At 36.4% G+C, this 20,831-nt stretch overlaps 1 protein-coding gene across 4 annotated transcripts in view; it reads left to right on the top strand.

Annotated features, from left to right (window-relative positions):
- The window catches only part of LOC109074657 (runt-related transcription factor 3-like), a 56,265-nt gene that overhangs the window by 11,629 nt on the left and 23,805 nt on the right, over positions 1 to 20,831 (top strand). For 3 of the 4 annotated variants that reach the window (XM_042737495.1, XM_042737497.1, XM_042737496.1), the window contains 3 exons: positions 13,366 to 13,610; positions 14,650 to 14,806; positions 16,397 to 16,501. In XM_042737495.1, the coding sequence (XP_042593429.1) occupies positions 13,366 to 13,610; positions 14,650 to 14,806; positions 16,397 to 16,501 (507 nt within the window). Of the gene's footprint in view, positions 1 to 12,742; positions 13,611 to 14,649; positions 14,807 to 16,396; positions 16,502 to 20,831 lie in introns of those variants that run through there. The other variant, XM_019090674.2, reaches the window with a different exon arrangement.

Here is a 20,831-nt window from a genome sequence, read left to right as displayed (position 1 = left end):
CAAAACTCCAAAGATTCTTAAAAGCAATTCAGCAATAATTATGGGTTAAAATGTACAACAGTTTATCATTTTATGAAATGTAGCATTACTATGAAATATATTTGCAGTTGAAATCTCCAGGTTTAAGAGTCTGAGGGTTTAAGCAACTTATTTCTAAGTTTGGTCAAGAATAAACGGAATACATGGAAAATTAGAATTTGCAATGATTGCTTTGCCTCTTTAAAACTGTGCCCTGAAGCATCTGCACACAATCGTTTTATTTGTCGTTAAAACCTCAGACCGATGTGTCATCAGTGCCTCAATTATCCGTCGAGACTGATACACGACGGAGACTCTTCTACCATGAGAACTCTTACACACAGACAAAAATCCTTAATCGTCTTCAAAACCTCTCCCTTCCTCTCTCCCTTATTTGCCAGAGTGCAATAAAACAAGTTAATTATGGCGTTGAAAATATGAGGATAATGATAGGATATAAGATGATGGTCGCCCTGAGGTTATGAGTTTTTGATTCTCTCTGTTGCCTTTTTGTTTTTTTCGCTTGCTAAATCCAAGGCGCTCTTCCCAGAAAAAGCTGAAGTTGTTTACAGGCGGTTTATTGACTTGCGTTGGGTGAAGGGAGATTTTCAGGTTGGTCTTTGTGAGAGGAAACAACTCAGAGTTCTTTAAGTGAATAACTATTTCAGATGCTATTTCAATGCATTTGTGGTTTCTCCAGTTAAAATCAATGCCATATAGAACATTAGGTTTTTAAAAATGAATAGTCACATCTGAATAGCCATTTTTGTTTTCTTCCTTCATTAATCGCATAAGGAGATGTTAGGCAGAATGTCCAAGCTGCTCTTTTTCTTACAATGAAAGTAGATATTAAACAAGAGAATGTAGGATTTTATTTTATTTAAAAGGTGTTGACTGGATTGTAAAAAAAAAGAAAAAAAAAAAAAGAAAGAAAGTTTCAATTCACTAAAAAACTGGTGTACAGTATAAATAATTCTACAAATAAATTTAAAGTAAATTTCATTCAGAAATGGCTAGTAAATTCGCAAACAATTACAATGAAATGGCAAGTAAACAAGAAATTTTGAAATATAAAAATTTAAATAGTATTTTCATATAAAATTTACATTTATGTTAAAGGTACACCAGCAATTTTTTTTTTTTTTTAATTATTTTTTCATCATTTTTACATTGTATGGCATTTTAGAAAAAGGTTGAAATTTTATTTGGTGCTTTGTTTACAGAAGAGCAGTGCCAGATGTCTAATATGAAAGTTAGTCCGGTGCGTAGATACAAAAAATTAAGTATTGAATAAAAGTTTTTTGAGGAGGTGTAAGCCCGGCAGATCTTAATTTCTGCTGGCTTGGTGACTTGGTGAAATGAAATTGGTGGAGCAAATTATTACATGTATAAAAAGATAAAAAGAACCATTTTTTTTTTTTTTTGAATAACATGCATGGATGAATAATCCACAATAAAACCAGGAATATACATTACTGACATACAAAAAAAAAAAAAAAAAAAAAAAAATGTTTAAACAGAAGTTGTTCAAAAAAAAAGATTATTGAAGTACATTTATGAGAAAATACTATTTCTGTTTTTACTTCAAAATTTACTTGCTGTTTCTTTGTAATTGTTGGTGAATTACTAGCAATTTTTGAGTAAAAAAAATTTCTACACCATTTTTTTTTCCACTGTAGGCTTTGTTTTGATTTCATGTTGACTGTGAAGTTATAACCTAAATAGACACAAGCACAAACATTCAATTTTATGAAGCTACTGTGCACAACTTGTGTATTTTAGATGGGTAGTCTTTAAACTACAGTAATCTAGTATCTTTGAACAGTACATAAACTATAGGGAACTCTGGAAGCGGCCTTTTCATTCATCTGATGAGGTAGTAATTTTAGTTTCACTAGTGAATTAGTTTTATTTTTGAGAATACCTGGCATGATAGAATCTTTAACTGCACGTGTGTGCTCGAATAGAGCTAAACAACGAGTGTGTTTGTGTGTTTATGGAGTTGAAGCAGTTCCTTTTCTGAGGGAAAGCCCCAGATGAGCAGACAGGGATTCGCCCTCTCACAGACACACACACTCACGCTTTCTCTCTTCCCATTCCTCTGCCCTTCTGTGTCTGGACTCTGATCAGGCTGTCTGGATCACTCTCACGGCATTCCCATGCAGACACGCATACATACAGTACAAGTTGCAAAATCTCTCACACTTTCTTTCATTTTTGCAGACAGATGACAGACATCATGCTGCTGACTTGTTATGTCACAGTGATGACTGGGCGATTTCCCTTCATCTAGAAAACTTCATGACAAATATTCACACAGTCACTTCCTGTTGGACATTCCATGCTTCATTTAACTGATGTCTCTCTGAAAGTGTGAAAGCCAAATTTAGGAAGTAAGTTTAAAGTCAAAACTTTACAGGAACAGTCCGCCTTGTGCAGGGTATAACTGCTTTATTCCACATGAACTGAGAAAACTGATCTGAAATAAATATTTTTTGGTTGTGAAATGGCTATTAAAATGTTTAATTATTTAAAATTTAGCATTTTATATATAGGGGAAAAATCTATCATTAAATTAAATTTGTCTTATTATAATTATTATTTAATATTTATTATAATATATGATTTTTATACATTTTATATTATTATAAATACCATATAAACATAATTTAAGACATTTAATTATTTCCTTATTTTTTGTTATTATTTTTACTAGCTGTTTTTGGTGGCTTAATGCAAGGAATATTTATTTACAACAGATGCTCAGATTCATTTGTACACATTAAGTATGTGTCTTTAATTTGAATGACTCTTTATTGTTTACCTCATTTATTATGTTGAATTTCCTGATGAGGTCACAGACCAGCTGGCAAGTAATTTTTAATTCAGTATATGATTTATGAGTTGGTACTTTAATTGATTAGTAATGTTGTAATGTTTTAAAAGTTCATTATTATTACATTTATTTCTTAAGAAAAACATGCTTGCCAGCAAAAATGAGCTCAGCATTGTAAAAACACTCTTATCTCTCATTTACGGGCCACTGATAGGAAGTCAAACTTGCCGAGCACATTATGAGTGATTAAACATGCAGTGAGTCTGTTAACGAGCTCATTTTAGAGTTTTGTCTTTAATCAATGCAATGGCAGAGACTTTACATGCTCTTGGATTGATTAGCTCAAATAACAGCACAGAACGACACCTTCCAGCACTGAGACTGAGTTTACAAACACACCAAAAGAGAGCTTTAGTCAAAAACTATACAGGCAGAAATTCTGCTCAAGGCCCGATTTGCAATTCAGAGATTTTCGAAGTTTGCAGCATATTATGTAATCATATACATTTTTATGTTTTTTATGCGGTTAGTAGACACTTGTATCCAAAGTGTCTTATGTTGGTTTTGAAAGAATGCATTTCATCAGTTCATGCAATCCCTGGGAATCGAATCCATGACCTTGGTGTATTATGCACCCCAGTGTTGTGCATCTGCGCTTTGTGTTTCAGTCAGAAAATCTGCATCAACATAATCATGTGTGTTGAGCGCATACACTCGTGCACATGCTCTGACAAGCGTGCTGTTTTGATGAATTCCTCTGTTCTGTGTCGACCTACTTTTTAATTCCTTCATTTCTTTCATATACAGCATATCTCCTCCTTCTCAGACACTTGCGAGATGGAGCGCTTCGTCTGAACAGAAAAAAGATAAACATGTGGCTTTTGTTGCAGGCGGGAATGAATGACAGCATTCCGCATGAGACCACATAAAAGGCCCCCTATATCTCACACCATTTCTCCTCTTTCTCTTCTACCACTTATCATGCTTTCATTTTTCTTTTTTTACACAGCTTTTGTTTTTCTCGGTTTGAAATGCATTTTCGAATCTAACAACATCTGTTTGTTCCGTCATTCATTTTATCATACTTTCTGTCTGACATTCTATCATTCTATCATCCTGATGTTCTCTCCTTTACACTATTTATCATTTTTTCTATTTTTCCATTGTTTTTATTGTTTTCCATTGTTCTATCTATCTATCTATCTATCTATCTATCTATCTATCTATCTATCTATCTATCTATCTATCTATCTATCTATCTGTCTATCTATCTATCTATCTATCTATCTATCTATCTATCTATCTATCTATCTATCTATCGTTCTGTTGTTCTATCATTCTATTATCTATTGTTCTGTCAGTCTTTCCTTCTATCTATCTATCTATCTATCTATCTATCTATCTATCTATCTATCTATCTATCTATCTATCTATCTATCTATCTATCTATCTATCTATCTATCTATCTATCTATCTATCATTCTATCGTTCTATCGTTCTATCGTTCTATAATTTTATTATCTATTGTTCTGTCAGTCTATCCCTCTATCCCTCTATCTATCTATCTATCTATCTATCTATCTATCTATGGTTGTATCATTCTATGGTTCTATCTATCTATCTATCTATCTATCTATCTATCTATCTATCTATCTATCTATCTATCTATCTATCTGTCTATCTGTCTGTCTGTCTGTCTGTCTGTCTGTCTGTCTGTTGTTGTATCACTCTATCATTCTTTTGTTCTATCTATTCTATCTATCATTCTGACTATCTAGCTATCTATTGATCATCTATCTACATATCGTTCTATCGATCGTTGTCATGCTCTGTCTGTCTTTCATTCGATCTAATGATCTATCTATCTATCTAGTCTTTCTTTCTTCCTTTCCCCCCCTTTTCTCTGTCTCTCTCTGTCTGTGTGTTCCGGCTGAGAAAGGGCCCACCGCATGCAAACACAAAGGGGCATTGTATTCTGGGTAAAATGTGGTAAGCAGACGCTGGTGGACGGCCCTAGCGGTTGCTGGCAGGCAGACACACTTCCTAACGCTGCCGGCACATGAGCTCTTGTTTTGGGAAAGCCCTGAGTTATGGCGGCTGTGGCGAGGGGCATTTATGAAAGCGGGACGTGGCTTATTTTGGGAGCCAGTGGGGTGGAGTGTAAATGTAGCCTCCACCACAAGGTCACCCCTGGATCTCTTTCTCTCTGTCTCCCTCATTAAGACATCCATACATCCATCTATTGTCAGGGCGGGACCACCGTGTGCCCACTGAAACTCATCTCTCACTTACTCCATCAAATTGGTTCCAACAAGTCTGAAAATACATCTCTATGCTATGCTCGGGGGTCTTTTCCAGGGGCTTTGAAGTTTTCCTAGAGGGTCAGACTTCCCGATGGTGATGGTGGATTACTGTGGTTTGGCTGTAAAAATAGAGCCGCATAAAAGAACTGTGCGCCAGCAGAATTATGTCCACGAGATTGTATTATATAGAAATATGGGAGATTTTTTTCCGCTAAATTTTTTTCTGTCCCCTAAGACGGTTTTAAATGTGTATATAATATCTTAAATATATTTTTTTTTTATCCAAGCTTAATGTGGAGAGACTACTTCACAAAAAATAATCCATTCATAAACACTTTGGCACTATGTTCAAAACAATGACGTTTGATTGGTGACTAAAGTAACTATTCATTTAGAAACCTGTTTGAAAACAGTTATTATGTATCATTTCCATTTGGTGGCCATAGGTGGAAATTACACACTTTCATAGATTATAATGTTTATATATCTTACATCTTATAATATCTACATTTAATAAAAGTGCCTAATTACATTATAGTTCATTAGTTAAGTCTTGGCTATAGTTCAAGTTCAAGGCTATTGTATCCCATTTGTAATTGATTCCAGGATATTTTGTAAATGTTTAATCATAAAACTAAATTTAAAAAAGTTACATTTTTAAGTATCGTGAATGCTTCTATTTGTAGAATCACACATTACTGGTTAATACCAGAGTTTTAAAGAAACCCTCAAAACACACAGATTACTCTTCAGATGACTCTGTGTGAATGACATCACAAATGTACGACAGTCATGGTGATTCTCATGTGTTGTGAACTCATAAATGATTGCTGCTGGTCAACCACAGTCAGAGGCAAAAAGTGTTTGGTCAACAGCATGATTTTAATAAAACGCCGTACATTGTCTGACCACATATGAAAGAACTTTTTGAAAGAGCAGACTGGAAGAGTCTGAGAAAGCAACTTCTTGGCTTGAGATGGCAAATGTTTTAAATACAAGTTAAAAGAGGCACATTTTGATGGGAAAATCAGGCTGTTGTTTGTTATGGCAGTGAAATATGTTGTAGCATTTTTTTTTTTTTTTTTTGCAGTAATAACAAGACTGTTTAGCAACTAGACTTGTGTGGTGCATTCTTAAAGGGATACTTTCTTCTTCTTTTTTAATTCATTTCATTTTTACCCATTACTCAGTAATGTTAGTAAATGTACATATTTTCCATCCTCTCTTTTGCACTTGTAATTAAAAGGGTTGTTTTGCAGCTGTGTGTAAACTATGTAAACTTCCTCTGCACATCTAAAATGTGATAAAGCACTCTGGGGTTTTCTTTTTATTTTCCTGTCTTTTTATAGAGTTGAACTGCTAAAACATGCAATTACTCCAGATTAGAGATGCGATATCACAGCATCGGACACGCAGTGAAAGTGACACAGAGTCACTCTGTGGGAATGTGGGTGCGTGTTTTCTTGCAGGTGTTTGTGTATTTACAGATCATGTGGAAACATAAGAGATTCAACTAGATTAATCAAAATGCTAACTCAAAACCAAATTGATGTTAATAAGGACTTAGATGTGTAATGCACATTTAAACAAGTAAAAAGAGCCAGGGAGACCTTGTAGCATATGTGATGTGTGCAAATCAGGCCTTACTTGGGCTGATGTTTCCTGTGTCTCCCACCAGTGATGTTTCAGAAGCTTCAGCTGATGCACATGCCTCCTCTAGGGGCCAGGAGGACGACTGTACCACCATGAAGTTAGTCTGACTGAAAGAGGAAATGACATTGAAATTGCACATATGATCCATAAAACATCATTTGATTTATTTCTCAAAGGAGGCATTTTACTCAGGCAGTTCTTGCTGCGGAGTCTCAATACTCCTAACAGCATAATAAATCTTTGTACTTTTCTACCGCAAACATTAACTCTGAACTGTCTCTGTAAAACACTTCCTGCATGCTCCATGAAAAACAGACTGTTTTAATGACACGATTCATCATGCATTTTCCGTGTTATGTCACATGAAAGTTCTCCACAGCATCTGAGCGTTTTTAGTTCATAAACACTTATTGTAAAACAGATACGCTGAAATCATTTGTGTATAATTTCCACTAAGAAGTTCATGGTAAATTTCACAATTAATTACAAAGAAACAGCAAGCATAACAATTAGCTGTGACATTTTGAAGTATAATGGTATTTTCTAAAAAAAAAAATTATGTATTTTTACAGTGTAGTTCTGGTTTTTGGTGCTGCTAAAAGTATCAAGCCATGCAAAAATGCACTTAATTGTATTTTTACCCTCACTTAAATAATGCATGAAAATTTTAGAAGATTGGTGACACAGACAGACATTGCCATCTGAACCCATCAGATATTTCATTGAGTAATGTGTTTTTTGGAGACTTTTAAAGTTTATTCGTCCTAGACAGTTCTAGTGAGCAAATGTGGCTTTAATTTTGTGCTTTGTGAGAGAGGGAGCACTTCTGGACAGAAATACAAAATAATTGTTTGTTTTACATTCTCTGAAAAGATCCATATACGTTGTGAATGCGTCATCTGTAATATTTCAGTACAATAACAATTCAGATTCATCCATCATGAAAATATGCTTTGATCTGACACGCTTTACTTTAAATATAAAACAAATTAAAGCTTAGAGTGAATCATTCACCGCAAGCTTCACTGTATTTGACAAAAGGCGGTAAACTGAGCATCATTACAGTCAACAGTGCCGAGAGCATGTTTATATATGCTATTAATATTGTGCATTGTGCATTGATGTTATTTTTCCTCACATGAATTGGAATATTAGCTGCATGCAATGAAAATTAAAGATGACATCACAAAGACTTCAGAGAGATGCACTGCGCTTCAGATAGGACACTGTGATGATGTCATTAGGGACACCTGATATGAGGTGGGGCTGAAATTCAAGCATGTAAACGGGAGATTTAGAGTTGACTGCAGGTCATCCGTACTGCTTTCTCAGGCAGACAAACCCGCAGCTGAAACACAAGGAGACACTGTACGGAAGGAATGCTCTCTGCGGCTTCCAGACTTGCTCCCTCTGTAATTTGTAAACGTAAAGAAATGTGCTGCCGCCCACAGAGGGGGGAAGATAGCAAATCCACAGGCTTATGTCAGCATTTTATGCCCCGATTTGATTTTTATCTGCGGGTATGGAGGCCTGTGTGTGAGTGTGTGTGTGTGTGTGTGTGTGTGTGTGTGTGTTTGGGGGGTGATGACTAATGAAGTAATGTTTTACCAGTTCAGAGCGTTTGGGCACATATTTGTGGTTTCTTCAGATTCAGTACTCTTCAGATTGTCGTGTTGATTTTGCATGAAATCTAAGTGGCTTCATTTGTGTGTGTATTTGTGTGCACATGCTCTCAACATTAACCTTAGAGATGTATGAAGTTACTTTTGACTTGCTATTGGATAAAGAGTGAATTTAGTTTGGCATGTGGACTGTTTAACATCTTTGTCACTACTTAGTGGGTGCAATGGAGTGAAAAGCCTAAAATGCGGAGTTAGGTCCCAGAGTATATGATCATTTATATATATTTCTAGATTGAACAACATAATTTGCATCAAAATAATTAGCTAAATATGATATGATTTAAGTTTTTATGATGAAACTTGTGGCAAAAAGCCTCTATTTATTGATTTTGAGTGGATATGAGGCAAAACTCATTTGCAACAAATGCATGATATTTTTGGAATAACTTTTAAATAACCACTTCAGCAAATGGTTAACCAGTTTTGTCTGTTTATTCAACCACTTTTGGCATTTCATAACCTCTTAAGTATTTCATACGATTAGTGTTTTTCTTTAAGTACAGTAGGTGCAGTGTTAGTTTACGCCTATATTACAAATTAATCTCCATTGTTATTGGAGCAGTCGGTGTGAGCCCACTTTGCACATCCTTTGCAATAAATCTTTTCCCTCCCGATTATGAAAAGCAATTTGTTGCTGTTCAGGCGTACTGTATCGATCCTGTGCCAACCAAAGACGTTGGTGATGCTTTTGGCCACACTGGTTTTTTCTCCCTCCCAAGTGGAGCCTTTGGATTCTGCAAGGACAATTAACATAATATATGTTATAAATGTACTATTTAGAACATTCTGATTGTTAATTACAGCATACTTATACAAAATAGAGTATATGGGGTTTTACTTGAATCGTAAGATTGAATTTTTTTATTCTATTTAATTTTTTAACGTTTTTAATAGCAATTGTAGTTTTCTGCAATACATTGCATTTTTTGCAATCTCATAATTAGTCATTAACAGAGAACATTCACAACTGAACAACTTACGGTATATAGGCAAGCTTTTTTTCTTACTGTTAAATGCACAAGGGGATTCCCTTTTGTTGCAGTGTTCAGATACAACATTTCCTTTTTGTCTCAAAATGCATGATATTTTCAGGGATTCTCATACATGAATATGCCACATGTTTTAGTACTAGTCAGATCAAGTTACCTCAAAATCAACATAGGCATTGCATGCATGACTTCATGTTGCTTGTGCAACACACAGTAACAAACAGGTTTAGCAAAGAGCTGTTGTGGTTTTTGTTGCTATTTAGTGTTTTGGGAGAAAAAAAAATCGAATCAAAGTGGTCTTGTTTTCTCTTGGAGGCATTTAACCCCATTGTACCCTTAAAGAATGATGGCATGTTGGTGCTCTCTGAGTCTGTCTCTGGAATATCTTTCATTGTTTGAACTTGAGGCTGTTTTGGAGGGCTCATGCCTCTTTGTATGCGCTCACATCATTTCTCAACGCTTTATTACTGGATGTGTATTTGACGCGGGCTGTAAGCTGCGCCTCTCTCAGATCACGTATCAGGAGGGCACGTCGGCGCGCGACTGTAACAGTAGAAACTGCGCGCGCAGTCTGAACAGGACAGGCTGAGATGCTGAAATATCACCGATGTATGCATGCACAACGATCCCTGACCAGCTTGTGTTTGGGGAGCTTTCTTGGCACGTTCGTGTTCAGGATAACAATTTATGTTACAGTGTTTATCCTTTTTCTTCTTTTTCTTTATTTTTCATTGAAGTATATAGGTTTTTATTTTTATTTTTTGATGACTGACGTTTAAAAAGCTGTTTTAATGGCGCCAGAGGATAATTTGCTCTGGGTGAAACGAACTTTGACAGATTTCGCCCCAAAAATACCTTTATATTTATGATCAGACATTTAGCAGACTGTTAAAATTTGTCTACATCAGGCCTATACCGATATAGCACACATGCAAAATGTAACACATTTTAAAAGGTGCTATAATATCAATAAGAACAAACGCGATACAAAATGATGCAGCAATGCACTTCTTTAAATTCATTCTTATGGTATATTAAGCTATTAGTATTTATAATAGGCACACTGTAATGTAGTAATTGCATATGTGTGGAGGATGAAAATATCCCGCTTTATTTTAAGCGCTGAGGCTGTGTCAACACATGTCAACATGTGCGTCTATTTCGACAAGAGTTACTCAATGCAACGGGCGGGTGGAAGGCGTGAAAAGAGGAAGACACCTTCGCAATAGGTCTTTCGAGCAGATGTTGATGAAACCTGCTAATGTTCTTGAGATGAAGGATAATGTGCATATTTTCGCTCTCTTAGACCATTGGTGTGGGTGAGACTTTGACTTCCCTTCTAGGCTATGTTCACAATATTTCCTCACATGGAGATTAAAATAAACAGTGGTGTAACAGCAAGATATGCTGCGATAACTGAAAAAAAAAATAATAATAAAATAAAATAAAAAAATAACAGACGGATTTTTGGTGTTTTGAGGTTTTCGTGCAATAATAATAGCTATTAATAATAATAATCAAAATAATATTAATTCTATAATTGTATTATTATTAATAATAATAGCAAGTATTATTATTATGTTTGCATGGCTGTTGTTTTTTTTATTGTTTATTAATTCTAATTATTAAACACATGTGTGTTTGTTTGTTTGTTTGTTTTAATGTGCTGTCATCATGTAACCAAACGCTGGTTTCAAACTGAGCTCATCTTTAGCATGCGAGCCCGCAGAATTCTGGCACAAATCCTGCCAACACGAGTTAAACCTCAAGCCCACTGCACATATATAACACTGAAACACACACTCCCTCTTTCCGTCACAGAATGAACCAATAAAAGAACGAATACAAGCAGAATAATATGTATTTAATGGCTGTTACGACTGTTAAAAATGTAAATTACTCTTGTAAAGGCATTTCTGTTGGCTTTAAAGAAATGAGACATGTTAAATTGTAATAAATTATTTTATAAAGAAGACATTTAATATAATAATGATAATAATATTTACTCGATTTGTCTTGCGAATGGAAGAATTTTGTTTTTCTTTCTGACTGCATTTAGACTAAATGCTTTAGTCGTTCAGAGTGAAACTATTAAATTTAACTCAGAATTTAAAACTGCACATTTTTATATAATGTAAATGTTGTAAATAAATTATTTTGCAGTTGGGACATTTGTAGAGAGAAAAAGCTTTTCTCCGTTTACTCACCTTAACAATTTGTTTAGGATTTGTTAGTCAGTTAATTCATTTGTTTCTTTGTCGTGTTATTAGCGTCAGTGTTAGTGCGCGTAAGAACATTTATGTATCATCATCTATTAACTATCAAAACAAACAAACAAACAAAAACTGATGAAATCCACACTCACACACAAACAAAATATTAAATCATTCAGATAACCAGCTGTAACTGTGAGAATCGCTTTAATTCTGCCTCTCTGTTTTCTTTCTTTCTTTTCTTTCAGTCTGTCTCCCTCTCTCTGTCTTTTTCCTTCCCATTCAGTGTTAGTTTAATGCGCTTTAATTCGTTTTCCGAGGCACCACTGAAGGTTTTTAGACGACAAATGCGCCTACTAGTGGTGACAGTGTGAGCTCAGGGTGTGTCAACCACACAAGAACTCATTAGATTCTAATTAAATACCATGTATGAGACTTATAAAACCCATTATCATAATTATCGTTCTGTTATGATGGAGCAAAACCATTAGTTATTAGAACATTAATTTAGTACAAGATGCATGGGAGATAGACTTTGATTTACCACTGATTTTTTTTTTTCTGTGCAAAAATACTTGTTTAAATGTTATCACTGTTTGGACGTTGCTTTATTATTGTTATTGCTACAGTTTTTCACCTAATTTGTTTTTGAGGGATACTTTATGCTTGAACAATTATTGTTAATTAACTGTTTCTGATTGCTCAATGCATTATTCGTTTTTTTACAAAAGATAACTGGCGCACAGACATGAATAACTTCAGCAAAAGATATTTTAATTTTTGTCTGTGGTTTTTAAAGGTTACACCTGGCAGACTGTAAACCTTAATCCATTATGTGCCATAACATGTGAGGAGAGGACCGAAGTATTTATTGATTGTTCATTAAGTATATGGCTGATAATAGAGGCGCTTTCAGTTTTGCTTCGGCGCGTTTGATGGGCGCATCAAACCCAGCCCTGTTCGCGGATTGGTCGATTAAACCCGGCCCTGATCGCTGATTGGTGGAGCGCTCAGCGCACTCCAGGCTATAATGAGATGAGTAAATAACTCTTGTCTGCAGAGCGCAGAGCGCAGCTTTTACAGGCACGTACGTCTGACTACCACTAACTTTTTTTTTCTTGTTTAAACTCGCTTTCACGCTTAAACATTCAATTGGAAGCAGAGCATTTGACAGCTAAGCCGGACTTTATTGCAGAAGTTCTTCTGAAACTGTGGGATTAATTTGTGTGGACTTTATTTCCAGACTCTGGACTGATAGAACGGAAAGTGTCGCTCTGACTAAAAGTAAAACTGACATCCAGGAGCAGCACACACCTGCTGTACACACTCTGGAATAAATGCGGTTTAATAAGCAGCTTTAGAATAATAGTTTCGTATGCTTTGAGAAGCGTACTTGTATCAGTTTTGTGTTTTGACTCCAAATTCCTTTCATCGTGCAGAACGAGCGCGTATGTGTGTGCTTGCGGTTTCTTGGTTTTTGCTGAAGTCAGTGGGAAACTCAAGCGCACTTGAACGCTTCTGCGTCCTGCACCGAAACGCAAAGTGAACGGTCACGGAGGAGTATTCCGGGGCCACTTTCACGGACTTTCTGTAGGCTACTTACCCCATTTGGGTGCCTGAGCTCTTCACGGGGGTCTCATTTGTAATCTGTTGTGATGCATATTCCCGTAGACCCGAGCACGAGCAGACGGTTCACGCCGCCCTCCGCCTCGTTCCCGTGCGCTAAAGTGACCGAGAGCCCGAGCATGAGCGCACCGGGTCCGCTGCGGGCCGGCCGGCCGCTGGAGAGCCGCTCCGTGGTGGACGTGCTGGCGGATCACGCCGGAGAGCTGGTGCGCACCGACAGCCCCAACTTTCTCTGCTCGGTGCTGCCGTCACACTGGAGGTGCAACAAAACCCTGCCGGTGGCTTTTAAGGTAAATAAAACATTCATTTCTGTAATACAACTCATTTCATAGCGTTGTCCGTTAAATCACAAGTCAGTCAGAACGCGGCAAGTAAACAGAAGTCTCCTGAAGAGATAACCATAGCAACGGCGCGAGCCTTTTCCTTTAGAATCCAAAACAAATGGTACAAACAGACAGTAAGTGCTATCATTATTAATCGCTTCTCGCATATTTATATATCATAAGTTCATAAAAAATATGTTTTACACAGGTAACGGTAGAGATAAATAATTGTTGTTTGATTCGTCAAAAGTCAAATCGGTGGCGGGAGCTATGCTCACCACAGTTCGTGTTTTGGAAATTACTGACAAAAAATTCCTTTAAAAAAAACCCACTCTCCTAAAAGTCACCAAATAATTCAAACAAAACACAAGCATTTTTTTTTTTTTTTCTGATATCATCGTAACATACTTCTGCTGGACTAATAATATATAGAAAATATAATATAGAAGATAAAAACAAAATATTGATCATATCAATGACAATTCGACAAGACATTGCACGGTCCTTGAATTCTATTATTATTATTATATTTTATTATAATAGTGTTATTATTATTAGTAGGCCGTTTAATTGGAAAATTGGCTGTTATAATGACCAGCGCGACAACGATGTTCCGGTTATAATGTTTTATCTGCGAAAAAATACTGTTAGGCTATACGCAATTATTATTCATATAGGCCTATGTATTGTGTTTATTTTTATATTTAGCATATATACAAATCACAATCGTGCACTTGCAGCAAACGTAAGCTAATTTAATAAAACTGTTAAAATTGAAGAAAAAAGGCTTTAATTGTTTAGGAAATTAGGCTATTTACTCGCGGAGGTAATCATAAATATTTTATGTGCATATAAATAGAACAATATTAACAGTAATCGTCAGTATATGTACGAGCAAGCGTATATTGTAATAACTATTGCGGGGGGTTCAACCCGGGGTTTGTTTGGTTTGGGGTTTGTGTGTGATGTTGATTGTGTTTGTTGGGTTGATCTGTGTGTTTATCAGGTGGTGGCTCTGGGTGACGTTCCTGACGGGACTCTGGTCACGGTGATGGCAGGGAATGATGAGAATTATTCCGCGGAGCTGAGAAACGCGTCTGCCGTCATGAAGAACCAGGTGGCGCGATTCAACGACCTGCGCTTTGTGGGCAGGAGCGGCAGAGGTGCCACATCTATCTGTTTTTCTGTCTGTCTGTCTGTCTGTGGTCAAATGCATGTGTGTGCTGGAAATGCAACAACATATTTATACTATACTTTGATTAAAAATATAGTATAATTTTTTTTCTTCATATTTTTTTTTTTTTTTTTTTTTTTTTTTTTGAAATTTCTAAATTGTCACGCGTTTAAACTTAAACACATAAGCTGCTGTATTGCACAGTGGAGACTGGGGGAAAAAATGGGCACATATAACAGCATGCTTCAATTACTTGTCCCAGAGAAATCATTTCCCCACAGCAGAATTTTCTTCAAAGATTTGAGGTTTAAAAAAAACATCTTGTTTACACACCTAAAAACACCCTACCTCTTACATAGCTCACATTCTTTCACAAGCTTTTCCTTCTCGTCTTTTCCCTTTTGGCCTAGCTCCTCACACTCACATTTTTCCTGTAAATGTTACACTTTAAATAGTTGCAGACGGATGAGTGGAAAGCGCTGCAGTGTGCGAATTAAAAGTACCTTTCATTTCTGCAGTCAATTACCCCACCCTCATAGCCCTCATACAAGCCACGGCTTTCTCCCCCTCAAAGCGCAGCTTCATTGCATTTAGAGATCACACACTCACCCACGCACACACGCACACATGCACACAGACACAGCGGAGTCCCGGGAACAATCTGGAACACATTGTCTGACTAATCCACATCATAAACGCATTTGAAAGCGCATCAAAGCAGTAGTGCTGTCTCTTTTCAGAGGAAACTCATTCAGTTCTCCCAGCTGTATGTGACCCACCTCACTGGGATTGTGCATCGAATCTTTACTTCATGCAGCCTGAGGGAGTTTCTGTTTTACCTGAGGTCTTTTCTTATATATAATCAACTTTATTTAATGTAGTAATTTTTTACAACTGAAAAAACTGAAAAGAAAAAAGATACAAAGCTGTTAGTTGAGCTGTGGCCTAAGGTACAAAAGCTAAAAGGTACATACATTTTTGCACCTTATTTACCCCTAAATTATATATATTATTACCTTAAAAGTACATATTGGTGCTTTAAAACTTACTTCAAAAGCACACAGATTTAAATACCTAAGGTGTAAACAGTATTGTACCTTTTTCTGAGAGTTTACATGCTAGTCCCGTATGCCACTTTACAGACTGAATTTAGAAAATATCAAGTATGCAAATATTATGTGAAGATTATTTTGTCCTAAGCATGTTACTTAAATACTGGCTGCACAATATTTGTTTTTGTTTCAAACCACAAATTCTTTACGTTTTTGACTCAACATGTTGACAGTGGGGTCCGAAAATCTGAAACAGCTAGAGAAAATGCTATATAAATGTTGATATCAGCATAATGTTTTCAGAGAAAAGTTGAATTGCAAAAGTATTATTTTAAAATGCCCTCATTTGTTTTAGTGTCAACAGCACTCAAGCTACATGAATGAAATGTAATGATCATGTTATCCAGCATGATTTAAGAATGCTTATGTTTATATTTCTGGTATTAAAAGTTTATTTCTGTGAATCATGCAATAACTTTTCAAACCAGCGAGTGACAATTTATCCCGTGTCTTCTTCTTGTCCTCAGGAAAGAGCTTCACTTTGACCATCACTGTGTTCACTGGACCACCCCAGGTCGCCACATACCACCGCGCTATTAAAGTCACCGTGGACGGACCTCGAGAACCAAGACGTGAGTACCCAGAATCCCCTGAATGACTGTCAAAAAGAGCGTTCACCGACAATAATAACATTATCTTGCACTGGTATCCTCCTCTTTGCATGACATTGTTCTGCATGAACTCAAATGGTTTGTTTTATATAGAGTACTTTATCAGGAGCTGTGTGTTTCTTTGTGCATGAAACCAGCGTAGAATACAACAGAAAGAGGCGCTGTCTGTTTTATTGATTTATCATCTGTGTATAATTTCATGCTAGACTGAAAATCACAACTCTGGTAGAAAAGCATTCCTTTTGCGGTGTTTGATAGCGAGGGAAAGTATTTGAGGAGGTGATACGAGATGAGATAGTCTCTCCTTTGTGTCTGCTTTATACCGTGTTATTTACTGCAGTAAAAAACAGGCTGAGCAGTCTTTGGAACATGTGCCAAGTAAAACAGTTTAGTTAATCTGTTGGTTCCTGGAGTTTTTCGTACTGTATTAGAGCTAGGAGTTTGATCATTGCACATAATGTACGTAATGGTTTTGATATTATACTATGTTGGAATGGAGAAATTGGACGGTGCAACGAGTATTTGAACTATTTTCGGAGCACCGACGGCTTTAATAATCCTATGAGTCATTCACAGATGATACCGGGGACGGGGATTAGAGCCACTGTGTGTGTGTGTTCCCATATAGTACAGTGTATTTTTGTGAGTAAGTGTTGGTTTCGATGTCTCCTTGTATTCTCGTGTTTGGGTGTATACATACCTCCACATCAGCGTGTGTTAATATTAAACAGCGAACAGTCCTTCGTGGTCTAGATGGCTGCCAACCTCAGATGTCAGTTGTGGTGGGTTATTAAGCCGTTTCGGGCGCAGAGAGCGAGGGTGCGTCTCTGAGCCGCAAACACAGAGGGCTCAATGAGAGTGGCCACTCTTTCTGACCAGCGGGGTCAGCAGTGCCTGACCGCATTAGAGCCGCTGAATTAACACAGCACTGAACGCCTGCTAGGGGTGCAGATCCATAATGCTAATGCAGCCCGCGACCACAACAAGAGGAGAGCAGAGAGAGAGATAGAGAGAGAGAGAGAAGAGTAAGTCAGTGCCACTGTTTTCAAAGCCTACTTTTAGGAACAATTTTTATTTATTTATTTAAATATTATTTTTTGACAGTTAAGCACACCCCACTGCAAGATTTAATGCAATATATATTGGTTTTATTATATATAAATTAAGTTATAATAAATATAAGTTAATTTCATTCATATATATATATATATATATACATATATATATATATATATATATATACACACACACACACACACGCGCGCAGATATATATATATATATATATATATATATATATATATAGATAGATAGATAGGTAGATAGATATTTATATAGTAAATATGTATTTATGAATACATAATTTGTTGTATTGCCTAATTTGTTCTAAATCTTAGAGTTGTATTGAAGTATTTTTGTTACTGTGTTGGAAAAAAGAACTTGTTTTTAGAGAACATGTGCTTTCATTAAATAATGCAAATAATGCAAAAAATCCTAATGACCCTAAAAATAGGCTTTATTTTCTTTCAACATTTTTTGATGTTTGAAATGTGACCTGGGCATGTTTTTGTTGCGTAAAAAACAATCTAGCACTACGTGAGCAAATGCCACTTCTTTAGATATTTAATAAATTGCAACAACATGTTGTAGTAATGCAAAGTATGTGCAAAAATCCCTTTTGGTTCAATCTGGCACTATGTTTACCTTTTTAGTTATGTCTGTAATTCTAGATTTCCTCATGCATGTAATTTTTCATCATATTGGCTGACTGACGCTTGGGCTGTAATGACTCTTTAGAGCTGTTTCCTGCAGAGCGGGTCACACTGCCGTACCTGTAGCCTACACTCACTCAGCTAGCACTAATGAACAGGTGCTTCAGACACGATAAAGTTTAAATGATGTGTGAGTGAGCGTGGTTTCAACGTGGTTATGGTGCTGCGACTGCATTAGATTTTGAGTATGTGAAATTACTTCAGACCCGCAACGAGTATGAGATACAGGAAATGAGATGTTTTAAATAAACAATACGTTATAAATATTAAATGATAATGTGACGTGTAGAAAAAAATTGTACACTGATCGTACCCGTATTCTGAATACTAATGTGTGTGATAGATTGAAGTCTTTGAATTCACTGCGTTGTTTATTTTCAGTTTGTGTGTGAATATGCGCTGGAGTGTGTGTGTGTGTGTGTGTGTGTGTGTGTATTCTGCTTTTGTCAGATATGTTGTGTTGATGGCATCTTTCATAAGAAAAACCACACCCTCTTCTCCCCCAGGCACGGGCTGAGTGAGGCAGTATGTGTACTTTGATAGTGCTGCCAATAGAATAATACCTCATTAATGTTTACTTACGGAGTTGATAAACCTGATGGACGGGACCCCACACACACTCACATGTTGGGTTTTTATGTTTTATGGGGACTTTCCATAGACATAATATATATTTTTTTAATTCTGTGCAAACTGTATATTCTATCCCCTAACCCTCACAGAAAACTCTGCATTTCTACATTTAAAAAAATAAATAAATCATCATTTAGTATGATTTGTAAACCGTTTTCCTCATGGGGACCAAAAAAATGTCCTCAACATTTTGTCCTCACAACATAGGGTTTATCTGGGCCATATATGTATAAATACAACAGACCAAAGTTTTCGGATAATACAGTCACACCTAAAAGATTATTGGAGTGTGTTTTACAGGAAAATATCATTTTAGCCTCGCTACTTTACAATTTCATGTGTAATTTAACCTGTAACTTGCTGTTTCTTTGTACTTATTTGTGAAATATACTAGGAATTTCTAAGCTAACATTGTTTCAGAGTAAATACAACACCAATTTTTTTGTGTGTGTATAAATGTCATTCCCTAACAATGTGTCAAACCAAGCGGCATTCATTTTAAAGATGCAATCACACTTATCAAGCACAACTTCACCAGTTGGTTTAGAAGTCATTGCAAAAAAGGCTCCAAAAAGTGAAGATAGTTCTGAGAATGCGGCAATTGAGTGCAGATGCCAGTTGAATTGAAATTTCATTGAGAAGAGAGGAGTTGAGATTATGGGCAGGGGTTTCAGGTTCAAGTGTATTTGCATTTTTGCACACAGCTCGTAGAGGGCATGTAAATCTGTTAACAATATCATTTGCTGTGTTATTCTTCCACAGATATCACTCTGTGTTTCTGTAAATAAAGGAGTGTACATGCATACATTAGTATGTGTGTGTGTGCGTGTAAAACACCTGCCAGGTGTGTCATCCATTAAATAATGCATGCCGCACCCATAGATATGAATACATAGTTCTACATATTGCAGATGATATCAAAAAGACTCATATAAGGTTTTGCTTTCCTTTGGGAGGATAAAAATCTTGCATGTGTGTGAGAGTGTTCTGCGCATTTTTAATGGTGGAATCATCACACTAATGCTATTAACAGTCATTCTGTTATGTGTGCATCATAAGAACGCTTCTTCAAAGCAGCGCTAACGGCGAGTGGCAGCTTTCGTCACTGCTGACGCTAAATATGAATGGAGCCAATATTGGATGGCAAATGAATGGAATGCGTTTGAAAAATGAACAGACGATTCATTACAGCGCAAACGCATGCAGTGCAGATTTAACCACTGGATGTGCCCAGTGCTGCTTTAGCATGCATGCAATGAATCCTTGCTGCTACTAGATGATAAAAAGTGTCTTTGAGGATAATGTGTGATTCTCCCCTCTTATTATCTTCACCTCCCGGTCATATTTTCTTTTCTTTGAGGGATAAACTCAACAAAGGGTGACAAGAGAGGAATGAAGTGTCTACACCCCTGCACAAGTCAAGTCACACACATCTTACAGGCTCAACTTGTGTTTTTGAACTTCCTTGTTTATTCTTTCACCCAAGCAGAGACCATTAGCAGCTTTAAAGAGTAATTTAATAAAGAAGCATAATAAAGCACCTCACAGTCCATGATAAACGTCTGAGAGGCATTGAGTAGGAGAGGGAGACAGAAAGGGGAGGGAGGAGTGTTACGGGAATATTATAGTGAATCATCTGTTTATTTTTCTGCCATTTTTAACAGTGAGGAAAATTCTGCAAATAGCCTAATTGAAGAAGCGAGATGTGCCCAGACTTCCAGTAACACACACACACATGCCGAGCTTGTTGGGAAAAGGAGATTTTCTCTTTGTCAGAGCATAGTGTTTCAGCATTTTAAATGGGTCATATCATGAGGAATCAATTTATTCTTGATCTTTTGAGATGAAAGACTTCATTGTGTCATGAAAAATTTAACTTTTCAAGCT

The sequence above is a fragment of the Cyprinus carpio genome, chromosome B13, assembly GCF_018340385.1.
Source record: "Cyprinus carpio isolate SPL01 chromosome B13, ASM1834038v1, whole genome shotgun sequence".
Taxonomy (NCBI): Eukaryota; Metazoa; Chordata; class Actinopteri; order Cypriniformes; family Cyprinidae; genus Cyprinus; species Cyprinus carpio.
This window is presented reverse-complemented; position numbering and strand designations above follow the sequence as displayed.